Below are 15,138 nucleotides of genomic sequence, written 5' to 3'. Positions count from 1 at the left end.
GCATTTGTTACATCTGTAGCCCCATGGTCTTGATGTTAAAAGAACAGTTAAAAACATTCAATGTATGGAACAGACAAACGGTTTTAGAGGCAACATAAGACAAAAAAGGGGCTACACATGTATCTTTTTTAAAGCAATCAAATTTAAAAGTATTGAGTATGGTCCTACTACTTTTACAGTATTTTTAAAAAGTAAGTAAGTACCCTAAGTGTTACTTACTGTATTACTACCCAACTCTTCCAAGACCACTAAACCACTTGTCAGAAAATTGTGAAATTATTCTATTTTGTTTCAATGATATGACTCACACAGAGTAAAAACAAGAGTGGAAGATTTTTCCATCATCAGTTTGTCATAACATCTTAAGAAGCAAAACTGCTGTCCAATACTGTAAATGGCACAGGAAAATTAGATCATATATCTTTGTGTGAGAAGGAATAGGCACAGAATTATTACATTAGTCCAGGTATGAAACCCCATCTCCTCTGAAAGCTTCTGATAAACTACGACCAAAATAACCATATTAAAAATATAAAACTGGATTCTCAGAAATGGAAGTCTCTCCCGCTTGCTCTCTTTTAAACCCTTATCTTTCAGCCATTTATGTGTGCTTGTCATGTCTGTAAACCATGTGTTATTATGCATTGTGTGATCAGTAATAAAATGAATAGGATGTAGAAGTAAACCACAGAAAGAATACGTGTGAACAAAAATATAGATCAGTGACTCAGACAGTGGAAAGAGGAATGGAAAACTATCAGACAGTAAATCATGACCAAGCAGAGACAAAAAGTAACACTGTCATTGTTCTGGTGAGGTTGTAAGCGAATGAAACAAAGGGGGGAAAAGTTGTTTCATTTCACATTAAAAGTAACTTATTTTTAGAAATGATACCTGTGTTATTTTAAAGGATGTGCAGCAGAACTAACAGATACTTAATTGTGTGGATGCTCCACTTTTTTGTAAAGGTAAATTTTACTGTTATACAGTAATGTGCAAGCAGGGGAGGCTGTGCCTGCAAAATATATACATAAATTCAATAAAATGAATATACTTTTTATTTACATTTTTTTAATTTTTAAACATGTCTATTTAATGACTATGTTTTTCTGTGTGGGTTTTCAACGTTTCTTTGGGGGGGGGAAAGTATCAAAATTTTGAATTTCCTGTTAAAATACACGAGAAAGCGGCAGGTGAGGCACTATAAACAATTGGTTGGACTCTCTTTCACTGTAGTTGCCCCTGGTGAGAAGTGGCATGCTGGTGTGGGTTTCCCTATAGCCCTCAAGCTCAGTCGTCTTGTGTTGGGGTTATCCCCTGCCACACAAAGATTTCTGGGAGATCTAATCTGTTCAAAAACTATTTCCTTCTCTAGGTAACCTGCCCCCTGCAAAACAGAGAAACAACTGATATCAAATTAAAACACGGGACATAATTTCCCAAAATGTCCTAGAACGGCCAAACACATTAATTTAAATGAGTTTAAATTCTTGACATAAAACACTTAACCTATTTAAAACCCACATTTAAATATTAAATGTATTACACTTAAATTGCATTGCATATGTATGACATGTTCCTTTATCATGAATGTAAAAAAATTCAGTCTACAGCCTACTTCCCCAAAACATGCTTGGTAACACATCAGTAAACTCAGGATGGACCATGATAAAAGCTGTAGTTTCCACTACCTTGATGTTATTTTTAAAGGCTGATTCCTTATGCATCTTTACCCACAATGGGCAGCAAAAATGCTTTTTGTGAAAGCAGGACAGGGTTAAACCATAATAAATTCAGCAACTGCTGTACTGTACTAATACCAATCCTACAAGCACACACAAGAATGTGCTCACTTTGGTTTATTGACCTGAACAAACCTGCACTCAGTGCTTTTTTTATGTCCAATGTGTACGAATTGTTTTAAGTGCTTGCTAGAACGGGCAGTTCCTGATGTAGTAGTGGTTAAGTATAGAAAGACGTGTAAAGCAGAAGCGTGGTTCCATTATGACTAAAAGGTGATAAATGTGGGAAAGGAGGGCATTAAACTACAATAATAATGGAGATTCCATCTGTGAGTCATAAGATAGAAACAGATATAACACATACAATTGCTGACCCACAGTCAGTTACTCCCCTTATTATCTTAGCGCTGACAAGTCTAGACTTGACTCACCATTTTTTAATGAGAAAAACAGCAAAACTGGAATCTCTGAGTGCACACTACCATTGAAAATTAAGGAGAGACTTATAAGAGCATCAAGGTGGTAAATGGATCCCAAGTGAATAGATGTGAAGGCATCTGTTAACTTGTTCACCTATGCCTGATGCCGTAAATACTTCATTAAATAGTTAAGCCAGATATTCCTGTAACAAGATATTTTCTAAAGCAATACTATGGATTACTTCATTTAGGAGTTTTATGGGAGTATAAAGACATTTCTTTATAGAGAATGTGATCTTTGAATTTAAATTATCAAGTGTGCCCTATGGTACTGAAAATACGGTGTTTTGACTAATCAACTGTTGGCTTAATACAAGCCATATCAAAGTCTATAGGACAGTAAAGCTATTACTTTCCTCAACAATCAGGAGCATGTTAGCCACGATTGAAGGGTTAGCCTTGTTTTTGTTTTAAATAATACCTGTAACTCTAGATCTTGCAACATGTATAAAACAGACTGAAAAAAAAACACAAAATTTAGTGACTATGCTAACTCCCAACCTTGTTAGTAACAAATAAAAACTTAAAACACTTTCTGACACCACTACCTATCAGCCATTTTGGGGAATTCTCAGTACCACCCAACCAAAATTCTTGATTTAGCGCAGTGTACTGTACCTCTCAAAATTCACCTAGACATCAGTAAGCACAACCAGAATTACAGGCTTTTAAGTGAGCCTTATCGTGTTGAAAATACAATATTTTTCCAAGTCAGCTGTTGGTTTAATGATCTATTTCAAAGTGTAAAAGATAGTAAAGCCATTACTTTCCTTAATGATCAGGATCTTTTAAGAACATTAAGTGGCATATTGTTGGTTTCTCTGAAAATCTCACAGGTGCTCTCCATATCAGTCCTTTTTGTCACTTGGAATCAGTTAAGATTTACAGAAATGTTACTAAACTATTACTCGTGGAGTCATTTGGACACTGTAGTCACCTACAACAAGGCCTAGCTCACCATGCTCAATTCTGTGTTATGTCAGTGAAGAATGTACTGAATGCCTCAAAAAACAATGTCTTAGGCAAGAGCAAAATCTTTTCTTGATATTCTCTGTCTTTTTGATAGTTTAAACCAAGAGATTATCAATATCCTTCACTCACTTGTATGAGTAAACCTGAGAAATTAGTTCATGCGCAAAACACACTGTAGATTTGAACAGTCTGATTTATTGGGGTCCATTCGTATTGTTTTTGACACAAATATTGGGGACCTTATGCTTGTCAACTCACTTAAACAGCATGTTAAAAATTTATAGTCAATGGCTGTGCTGTGATAGACCTCTGGAATCACAGTGGAGACTATAAATTTACACTTTTGCCATCCACTTTATAGGGCATTACAACAGCTTTAACTTTCAGATGTCCTGTTGGCCACTTCTGCCTGAATAAACATATAGCACACTCCATGTATAATAGCATTTAGTGCTCTGTTCCACAATCTATTTTTATCCAAGCACCTTTAATAAGATTATCTCAAAATACATATTATTATTGAGAGTCTGAGGTGGCAGTTTTCTGAGGAGCTGAGTAGCAAATGCTGCCACAAAGTGGGGTGTATATGACACGGAGACCTTGGTGAGTGTCCTTGTCACTTACTCTTAACTTCCCTCACCATCAATGTTGCTGCCAACATATCACAGCAAACTGGGTAATTGAATTAGGACAAGTGCAAATCAGAAAAATCCTACCACAGGCATGCAGACCCACATGCAAGTGTCCCACAGTTGCATCCTGCGAGGTGTTCAAATTACAAGCTTTGGCCTGTTGGGGACTGTAGATATAATCATTTGTCTAAAACGTCTCTCTCATACTGCAAAATGGGCAAAAATGTATTTCCTTTTGGGTGCTAATACATATAAAATGGTGTTTAAGCTCTCACAATTCAAAGGAACGTTTGCTAAGCATTGAAACACACTAGACAACTTTTCATAAAATGTCAGATGTATATCACAAGATTGTTTTGAGGTCTAAAACAATACACCCACCAATTGCAGCAAGATTTAAATTGGTCATGGAGTTCTTTTGCAAACTGGCTTAAGATAACTATTCATGCAGTAAATAAAAGTTGTAAAGATGCATATCTGCAATATCCTTTTATCTCACAGGACCCTAATGCTACATGTACACTGAGCATGTGTGCTAGGTTCAAGAACGCGCTGATTGTGGGTTTTTGAATGTGCTTTTAGCATACGGCGTTCATTACCCGATACTAACGCATGTACTGACACTTGGAAGAGGCTTGGTGAAAAATGTCAAATCTGGCAAATCTTGCTCAAGCCTTTTTTTCCACAGCTCTATTCCAAGATACAAAAGACTTTGTGTCATGTAATTCCGGCTGGGAACAAACTGTAATGATTAATTTCTCCTTCATGACCGATTTTCAAACAGTTGGCACTTCCGTGAATTGCCATTCGTCACTTCCAAATCCGAGTTCCTGATTGGTCAAACATCAACTGGTCTAACTTTCACACGTTTTGTACGTAAAGCCTACAAATGAACTGAAAAACGTACGCATTGTTACACAAAGGCAAGAGTTTTGAATGAAAAAGTCCAAAACCCCCCTATGCATGCATTTACATAGACTTTTCATTGAAAGTGGCCACTTGAACCCGCATTGTCATGACCATAGCACAACAGTTCAGCATTCTTCTGCTCATGTGTTTCCTAAAACAGACAGAATCACTTTTAAGTTTCACTTAGCTTATCATCTCACTGGTCGTGCTATTGCTTGATCCAAAAATATTCATTGACCTTGTTGACTTACAGCTTGACTGCATGAAAACTATCAGCAGTTTCTAGTGTGATGTGTTCGCTGTATTGAACACAAAAGGAACTTAGGGCATCACATTGTATCAAAACAAGCTAATTTATTTCAGTCAAAAATACCTGAAAACACTTTCCAGTTAGGAAAAGAAGATTGCATTAAAATGTTGACTAACTGCAGGTCACTTGCACAGGTATGTGGTCTTGAGAAGACACAAACAACATTTAAATGACTATTTGCAGAAATTAATTGCGTCAATTGTCTTACATTTGAGTAAACATTGAATGCTTGTTGTTGCAAAGTTCATGCAAATTAATTAAAAGGTTAATGTAATTGCTGCACTACAAGGAGCACTAAAAACCTTTAATTTTGTTCAAAAAATGTCAGTGCACCTTATAATCTGGAGTGCCTATATATGGATTGAATGTGGTTGTATTTTATTTACTGATGTCGTAGCGATATTCAGAGGTACACGGTGCTCCGTCCAAGTGTCAGTTTGTTGTTTCTACGAGTCCCAAACAAGTTTGGGTGGTGTTGTAAATACGCTAACGCGTAAACGTGTAGCGTTGTTTTTTGAGTTTTTTTTACGTTACTAACATGGTTGGGAGTTAGCATTGAAACAGTAACTTTTGTTTTAGAGATATCGGTCTGTTTTTTAAGTGTTGCAAACAACGTTGGAAGTTACAGGTATTGACTAAACACCAACGCGGCTAATGCTTTTACTTGGTTAACGTTTAGCGTGTCATAAACAAGTTCTAGAGTTACTGTGAATGCAGTTAATGGTCTGACTGACTGACAGACTTATCTCTGACTCTTTTGTCTCCTTTAATATGCCATATTGTTCGTGTATATGTATGTATTGTGTATATGTCATCAGTTTCAAAATTAGATCATTCATTGGCGGTGCGGTCTACAGTGCAGAAAATACGGTAACTTAGTGCAGACATAAATAGGCTTTAAGACACTTGCATAGGTTTGGATAAACAGGAAAGAGCAGCACTGCGGCTTGGGTTTTTTTTTGACAAAAGCTGGGTTTAGAACTGTTTTTTTTAATTCACAGCATTCCTTTTTATTAGTATCTTTGGCAGTTCTTCAGAGTTTGTGGAGTGAGAACCTACAATCACAGCTGTATGTCTGCACAGCAAGTCTGAAGAGTTTGTTGTGGGATCAAGCACAATAAAAAACAATACGATTCAGTTAAACTGCAAGTAAGCAAATGAGAGTAATTTATTCTTGCAGTATTTAATTAAATAGTTTCTTTAGCAATTTATTTACAATTGTAGGACATCCCTTGCAGTTTTACTGTAGAAGCAAAAAAATGACACGCTCTTTTTGCAATTTCAACCTGCTTTGTTAATGTCAACAGAATCCAAAGTTACAGTAAAGGTATCAAGAGATCCTTTCTTGCTGCTGCTAGTGAGATGGAGGGCACTGGGAGGGCATTTGTTCTCCATTCACAAGACTTTGGCATGAGAAAGACCCATGGTGCTCAGTCTAAAAGGATCAGATTTTACTGATAGGTCATTTTGCAGTAGGTCTAGGAGAGCAAGAGTTGCCCTTGCAGGGAAAAGTGATACCACTTTGAAAAAAAGGAAACAAAGTGCATCACAAACAGATAAGAGTGAGACAAGATGCCAAGAGAAGCTGTGAAGGAAAAAAACAAAGACAATTCCCAAGATAGCATTCAAATTGCTATTTCAGGTCAAATATGTTTCAGCGGTTCGGAACAGAAACTTCTAGGATGGGCAAAGGCTCTTTATTTCCTAGCTCTGACCAAATCTGTCAATCCAAGAATTAAGAGTTCCATAGAACAGTAAAAACTGTATAACAAAGCATTTGCACTATTTTCTTTTTTTTTCTTGGCCTGCAACAGCCTGACAACCTGCCCTGCTACTGCCTTCCCCCAGCAGTAGCAGGGATAGGCTTCAGCAACCCCATGACCCTAAAAGAGATGAAGCAGGTTTGGAAAAAGGATTAATGGATAGACTTCCTCTCTTTGTTCAGGTAAAATATAGCAATTTCCACCAGACCTTTACTGTGGAACATCTGATGCTAGAATATTTTTGGTGTGAGGAAAAATGTTTAATGTGCTCATTAAAACAGCAAGTTGTCCAATCCATGTGGCAGCAAAACAAGTCCAAATGCTTATCTTATAGAGTATCACCAATAATTTTCAGTCGATTTGATTCAATTCACCAGAGCCTGGATCAATTCGATTCAATCCAATTTTGAATTTACATGTTTCCATTAAAAGTCATTGAAAGTTCATCTATTTAACCATTTTCAATAATTGATTAATCATTTGTTTTATTATTTTTTTGTATTTTTTTATTTCTTTTTTATAATAAGCCCAGCCCAATGTTGAAGCCCAGTATGAAGTACAAGCTCCTCACTACAGAACCCATAATGCTCCAACATTCCACCAAGCGGTACGGCTTTGTAGGTTTAGGTCTTACAAAAACCTTTTGACAGATTTTTCAGCGCCGTGTACCACCAAAAAATGGTTCAGGGTCAGTAAACATAACCAGAATTCACATAACTGTCGGTTTTTGAGAAAGTTTAAGGATTTTTAAAGAGTTCTAAAAAATATGGGACATATATTTATCTTGAATTTCAGGGCTTTTTACGGTAAAGAATTTCTAGTTTGCCCTTTGTAAAGAAGTCTTGGGTAATTCAAATTTTTGTCATGCTGAACAGGGGCTAAACTTCCAGGAAATTATCACTTTGGCTGCTCTGATGAATTCTTAGTTTAAGCATCTGATTAGGAAGGCTTTCCATGTGTGTTCTTGCGTATAAGAAGAGGGGAAAAAAGTATTTTCTAGGCTAGTGCCACAGCTGTGTCCAAATATCCTTATTCAGACTGTTGCCCCTGTAAAGTGAAGTACCATAAAATGGATGTATGTATGTTAAAGGGAGCGCTATTAATAAATATGCTATAAATTGATGTTTTACAAATGATTTTTACCCAGCCAAAGTGCTGATAAAAGGCTACTATTAAATCCAGGACATACATAACAGAAAGTGGCCTGTACTTATACTGTGCCTTTTAATGTTATTAAACTCAAAGACAGATGCTTGAATGTCTGCAGCTGCATTTTTGCAAAACTCCTTTTTTTTGTTTTTCCTAAAGACAAACATTTTGAACATATAAAGAGAAGATGTTGGCTCTGATTGACATTATTTAAATAGATCAAATCAAAGGGGATGTTTTTTTTTACTTTATTCACATTTTGGGTTTTTCATTAAAGGTATTCCTTTTATTGTGCTTCACAATACAGCACATATTTTTGTTGCTTTTTTTCAACCGAAAGAAATTATTCTGAAGTGACATTTCTATATTGGAAGACTCACACATTATTATTAAAATATGGTATGTTTTTTTAAGTGCAAGCAGGTTAGAAAAGGTGAATGAAGGTGTCAGATGTGATATGTAACAAAGGAGTGTCAGCAAGAATTGAGAGGAAAGGTGTGGGGAGAACAGCCATGATGTTGAGAAAGAGAATGGAGGCAGAACTGGAGGTAGCAGAGATGAAGATGTAGAAGTTCTCTTTGGGAGGGATAAAGATGGATCAGGAATTAATTAATCAGATGAAGCGATTATGTTAGATGTTTTGAAGATAAATGCAGAACAGTAGACTGATGGTTTAAACCTGTCTTAGAAGAGAAACAGGGAATTTGTTGGTAAAAGGGTGTTGATGATGGACCTACCAGGAAAGAGGTTCGGACACAATCAAGAAGAACATTAGGGTGGATCTTTTAAATATGACTGGACTGCTTTTAACCAAAATCTAAAAACCTGTGTATTTTTCTAAGACATAGTTTTTTGCAGACCAGCAGTAATTCATTAGAAAGTCAGCTCTAGTCAACCAAACAAAAGAACAGTTGACTATTTAATTAAATTGATTAAAAATAACCCCCATGTGTAAACTTTCTAAACGTGAAAAAGCCAGACAGAGCCACACTAGATGATGACAATCAATAAAAACCTTGATCAAATTTATAAAATATTTTTCCTTTTTGATGTACAATAAAGTTTCCCTATCCAAGAAGGTTCAGGTACCAGAAATAGAGCATTTTTTTTTATTTTGAAATGGTTTATATCAAGCAATCAAGTAGAAATAATACACAACAGCAATATAATCATCAGTTATACATTCATACTGTAACTAATCAAACTTAGGATAACTAGACATATTAATAAATATTGCTTGAAAGGGAGTGGAAGGAAGCGAACTTATATAATCCCACCCCGTTATACTATAACCATTTTATTACGTGATTTATCAATATCCAGTTCCCAGTTTTTATCAGACAGAATTAAAAATCATAAGATATCGATAAAGCACATGACAAAGATGAATTACTTAAGTATTACGTCAAAAATAACTATTTTAGAAATCAACATGGCAAATGCAGATCAGTCATCTGGAATATATGCAGATTATGTTACTTATAAAAGCCATTCATATGAATAAAACATAATACTATATCAGTAAAGTAGACACAACACTGTTTCAGGAATTTTCATAGCAAAATTTCATCAAGTATCAAAAGTTAAAAACGTGCAAAATTATGCTACATTAGGAAAGATTTTTGAATCAATTTATCAATTTTTGGAGAAAGTGAAGTAATATCATTAAAAGTCAATCAATTTAACAATATTCAATAAGTGATTAATCATTTGTTTTTGAGCATGAAGTGTCTTTCTAACAATCACAAAAGCACAATGACATTTTATTTTAGTCTGTCATTCTATAGCTTCACTGTTAACAGAAGAATGTGACATTGTCTCCAATTTTCTTTTTTTTTTGTAAAATCATTACTTTTAAATATTTTTTTCTTATCTTTTCAAGTCATGAATTTCGGTCCAGATAACAAACACTTTCAACCTAGTAATTTCCATTTTTTTAGGAAATAAAGAAACTTATGCCAAATAGTTTTTTTTACTATTTCAGTACAGTACATGTAAACTATTTTAACCATAGTTATCGACAAGAAAATTACAAAACACGTCTCTTACAGTCACTGCTGAGTTTAGTAAAAGTCTAAAATGTAAGTCTTTACTATCTGTTCAAAATGCTTGGATGTCGGTCTTTAAGCATGTCTTGCGCTACGTTCTCACCGCCCTTTGCAAGGCGCGTTCAAGCGACCACTTTCAATGAAAACTATGGAAACACACGAATATGAGCGTTTTAGGGTTCAGCGTTCAAAATGATTTTACTTCAATTTTCTACGACCGTTTTCTGGCTCTATGTACAAAGCGTGCATCTATTAAAAAAGCATTGAAAGTTAAACCAGGTCAAACCTTGCCCAATCAGGGACTCAGATAACGTATGGATGGCGTCCCTTTTAATTAATGGAAGTGCCAACTGTTTGAAAATTGATTATAGAGGAGAAATTAACAATAGCGGTTTGTGCCTAAATTATATGACACCAAGTCTTTCATCAGAATAGAGCTGTGAAAGAAAAGCATTGCTACAACAGTTGCTAGTAAACAGTGGGAAAAAAGACGAAGAAGCTGCTTTCTACTTTTCCAGTGTGAACATCGTGGGCTAAATTCATAATTTTGAACCGTTTTGTAGCTCCATACCTACAAAACCAAGAACAGAGACGGCAGCCACAGTCCTAAGCTGATTTACACAGGTTCATCTTCAGTGCATCTCCGTTGCGTTGACACTTAAAAACATGATGTTCAGCGATCAATCGGAATGTATAGATCACCTCAGTTGTGGCTGCATCGGAAGTCCAGCCCTCCGCAACGCAACACTAGCTTTGCGCAGGAGTTCATTTCCATTCCTTCAGTGCATCATACCCCTTGTGCTATCTTAGATGACCCCACCCTTACATTGACGTGTTATTCCTACCATGACAAAGGTGGAAAGATTTCATGTAATCCATGGACACCAGAGAAGATCACAAATCATTGAAGAAAAAAGGACCAGTGTAAATTCGGGATTAAAAAAAACAATGAGTTGAAAATGATTACCGGTATATTATGGTGATTGGTAACACCAGCGATCATAACAACCAGCAGTCACCTTTCGTCCTCTACCCTGGAGATTGTAGTTTTATTCCTGTAGCTTAAAAGGTTGTTTTTTTGCTCACAAGTTAGGACATCATCCCCGTTGCTGCATCCGTTTGATTGTGTGCAGAAACTGTATATAACAAGTGACTGTCCAGCTGGCAGAGCAAATGTACCAAACTTCACAGAGGAGAGGAGAAAGACAATGACACTGTAAACCCACAGCCACCTCTCTTTTTCACCCAGCCTTTAGAAAGCTTCATGTTTTATGCAGGGAAAATAATGAGAGAGAATCCTTAGATGCAGTTCAAACATGATAAAAATGGCTTCCTCCCTTTTTTTTGCACATTAAATAAAAAGCAATCAAGAGAGTGAAAAAGTCCCACGTAATCATGCAGACACATACCCTCTCTTCAGTATGTGACCTTCAGGTATGATAGTCCACAGAGCAGTGATTAGTGTTATTGGTGTGGAAGGAAAATATTGATAAGGCATTTTCCTCTCCAAATGGGAAGTCACTATTTTCCATGCTCCCTTTATGCTCTGTTCAGACCAGGCATGTGACACTCGTTCAAATTAAGGCTAATACACTAAAAGCAGGCTAAATGCACATTCTTGAACATGATACGAGCGCATCTCCACCACCCTACAGCTGGAAGAGGCTCGGTGTGAAATGTTGAAGCGGCGAAAATCTTGCTTTTTCTTTCACCCCTCTATTCTGATATATGCAAGACTTAGTATCGGACAATTATTAATTTATCCTCCATAATCAATTTTCAAACAGTTGGCACCTCTGTGAACTAGAAGGGAATGCCTGATTGGTTAGAGTTCAACCTGGTTTAGCTGTCAACACCTGGATGTGTGTTTTGCACGTAAAATTAAAAAACGACCAAAAAAACCTGTGTAGCAACGCACAAGAGTTTTAAACACGGAAAAGCTTACCTACATGCATCTACAAAGACTTTTCATTGGAAGTGGTTGCTTGAGCGTGCCTTGCTGAAGGCGGTTTACTGCTACGTTGACACCAGGCATGTGACGCACATTCAAGAACACGCTAAAAGCATGTTCAGCATATAGTGTTCACATTGAACAAGCAGAGCACTACTGTTTACTAGCACACCTCGTATTCATGCGTATTAAATACACTTTTCAGTGGTCGTTTGAATGCGTGTTGCCGAGGGTGACGTGAACGTAGCTTGAACGTAACTTTACAGACATTGAAAAGGAAACACATAAGCAGTCACGGCACCCAGCAAGTTTAAATCCATGAAAACTGTCTGCAGGATGCTGACTCACCATACTTTCCTTCAGCCTTCAACACGCTTCTAACATGTCGCTCCACAATTTTTGCAAAAGATGCCGCCTCCATAGTTGAACAGCTTAAAAAATTATAAAACTTTGAGTGAATAAATACACTTTTGAACTCAGTCTTTGCTACTCTAGTGCTGTAGTTTAACCCAATCCCAAAAGCCTAAACACACAAACAGGATTCCCATTTTATAAGTGAACACACACTCATGCCATGCCTAACACCCACTTCCAAAACTCTGCCAACAGCTCCCCACCAGAACTTTCTTCCTAACAGATAATCATATCATAGCACTGTCACACTCTCAGTTCCCTGGAGGTGCCTGACCAGAAATGTCAAGCTCCTCCATGGCTACATAGTGTTGGTGACATGGAGAGTTAAAAACTGATTTCAGAGCAGAGGTCAGCAAACAAAACGGATTTTCAAAAGGCAGTCAAGTTTATACACACTTTCTTTGGAAGTCTTTCATAGAGTCTTAAACTGTTGACGAACTGCTTCCATGTCCGCTCCTGAGTCCAAAACTAAAAAACAAGTCAGCTTTTTTCTTTACAAAGAGCTGAGCACCCAAAATAAACAGGTTACTTAGTCACTGTTGACTTCATAAAAAAATATATATATATATAAAAAAAACGTTTTCAGGTAAAATTAAGTTTGGATGATTTTGGCTTTTGCAAAGGGAGCTGCAAAGAATCAAAAATGTAACCTATGTAAAAGGTTATCAAGTTGACAAAGCGTTGGAAATAAGAAAATGTGAAGTGTGAGGTTTGCCAAGCGTGATGAGTGTAAAAAGGTTACGTCTCGATATTTATTCGTGTTTCACATTTTATTATTTATTCATTCAGTCATTTATTTTTACAGCCTGAAAGCACGCCAAAGCTACACACATTCTAAAAAATAAAAGTAATAACAATGCACACAGAGAGAAGCAAGATTGGAAGAAAGAAAAAAGAATCCACTGAGAGAAGACAGAGGCAGCAGTACAATGGAGCCTGCTGCACTGCAGCAAAAGACTACCCAGCATACCACAACCACCACCTTCAGCGCTGCACTGACTCTTATTCAGAGCGAGTGGAGTCATCCACAAACGGCAGGAAGATGTTCTTGTGAAGTGAATGACACCCTACCGCATGCTATATCATGCTTTTTCTTAAAGTCCCCCTCTGATGAAAATCATATTTTTTCAGTTTTTGACATGTGTGTCTGGCATTTTTGTTGTAAAAGAGAACAAATGTAATAAGTAATCATTTCATTTTGACATTTCCGAGTATGATGAAAATATGAAAAATATAATAACATTCAGAAGAGCCGAGCAGGCTGGCTCCCCGTCCCGCAGCGGCTTTCTGTCTGGCCGCCAGCTCGCCTCCCAGAGCCGGCATAGTGAACTCTGGCACGTCGCCCAAATGCGCCCTCAGATTTCGTCTGTGACTTAGCATTGAAACTGGCCGCCTCTGCCACGCGACTTGTGTTTGGTGTGAACGCAGCTTAAAAGTAATCCTAAATTTAAGAAATAAGTGTAACACTAGTCGCACATATTTTTTAGAGGTTTTTAGAGGAATGCTGGGTCAAAATATCACTTTGGGTGGTTATTTTGTGAGTAATGAACACTGTAATACACTTTTAAGCTCAAAAGAGTAGATTTTGCATAATATAAGCTCTTTAAATAAAACACACTTTCATTATCCAGTGCAATATATGTTAAAAAAAAAAAACTCAGATAACTGACTTTAGACTGAAAATGTTTTACTTCCAAAACTGTGTACACATGAGAGTGCAAAATTGCAAACAACTATCCTTAATTGTTTCATTATTACCTGTATGCTTCTGGGCTTTTCAAAGCTTAAAAGTTAGAAACATTATTTAGTTCTGCTAGAAAGCAAAGCAGAAATTGTGTGTTCTGAAAAAAACACACGGTGTTTTGGAAACAATAATAGCATTGTGATAACTAAAAAAGTATTATTTAAGCAATAAATCCAAAATAAACATTAGGTTTAAAAGAAAACTACTTTGCACCTTACTATTTTAATGAGTGATATAAAAGATTAAAACACAGGCATACATTTTTTTTCAAGGCCCGTCAGTAGTTAATCTATTTTCATAGTCATTTTTGAATTTAGATAATATCGTCCCATAATGGTTGGTATTCATGCCAATAAAGAGGAGGAAGGCAGAGAAAGATAGAAATGGAGCCCCTCCTCACCCAGCTTGTACCATCAATGGGAGCAGAGATGATGGACAACAGTAATAAATGAGCTACAGGCCAGCTGTGAGTCATGAAATCAAATCAGTCATCCATCATAATCAAATAATTAAAATGTTCTGTCAGCACAGAGAAGCAGGAGAACCAGTTGAACTCGCTTTGGTTCTTTGCTAAAAGGCATCTGGCCATGGTTACAGTGTGGTTTATGTCACATTAACTGTTAAATGGTTAAAAGCTGCATGTTCGCATATTGCTGTGCATCTGTCTTCTTATTACTTTTGATGCTTCTTGTTTTAGCATATGAAAGGAAAGTCTGGCAGGGTTCAGTGTCAGTGGGATTGTGAAAAAAAATCACAGCAAGTGAAAATGTTATGAAAAAGATTTAGTACAATAATCTTTCTAGTGAAGTCTGTGCTTTTATATCAGTTAAAATAGGCTAACTAAATAATTATTTGCATCAGTCATAACTTCTTATTTTTCTGGAATATTAAAAGCCACATTTATAATTTTCACATAAGGTTAACCCTAAAAACCGTATTTTTTTCCAAAAGGCAGCATAGTCACAATAACCTTTATTTTAGCGTGTCTATTTTTTTGCGTGTTGAAAACAAGATTGGGTGTTATT

At 36.5% G+C, this 15,138-nt stretch overlaps 1 protein-coding gene across 2 annotated transcripts in view; it reads right to left on the bottom strand.

Moving 5' to 3' along the window:
* Nucleotides 1-15,138, bottom strand: part of fgf14 (fibroblast growth factor 14) — a 120,600-nt gene that overhangs the window by 74,851 nt on the left and 30,611 nt on the right. The window contains exon 1 of one of the 2 annotated variants that reach the window (XM_011489300.4): nt 12,304-12,476. The exons of the other annotated variant lie outside the window; for it this stretch is intronic. Coding sequence (XP_011487602.1) covers nt 12,304-12,376 — 73 coding nt within the window. The 5' untranslated portion in view covers nt 12,377-12,476. Of the gene's footprint in view, nt 1-12,303; nt 12,477-15,138 lie in introns of those variants that run through there. 2 annotated transcript variants of the gene reach the window in all.

This window comes from Oryzias latipes, chromosome 21 (assembly GCF_053564925.1).
Source record: "Oryzias latipes strain Hd-rR chromosome 21, Olatipes_Hd-rR_3.1".
Lineage (NCBI taxonomy): Eukaryota > Metazoa > Chordata > Actinopteri > Beloniformes > Adrianichthyidae > Oryzias > Oryzias latipes.
Note: the sequence above shows the minus strand (reverse complement) of the source record. Positions and strands in the feature narration are given on the sequence as shown.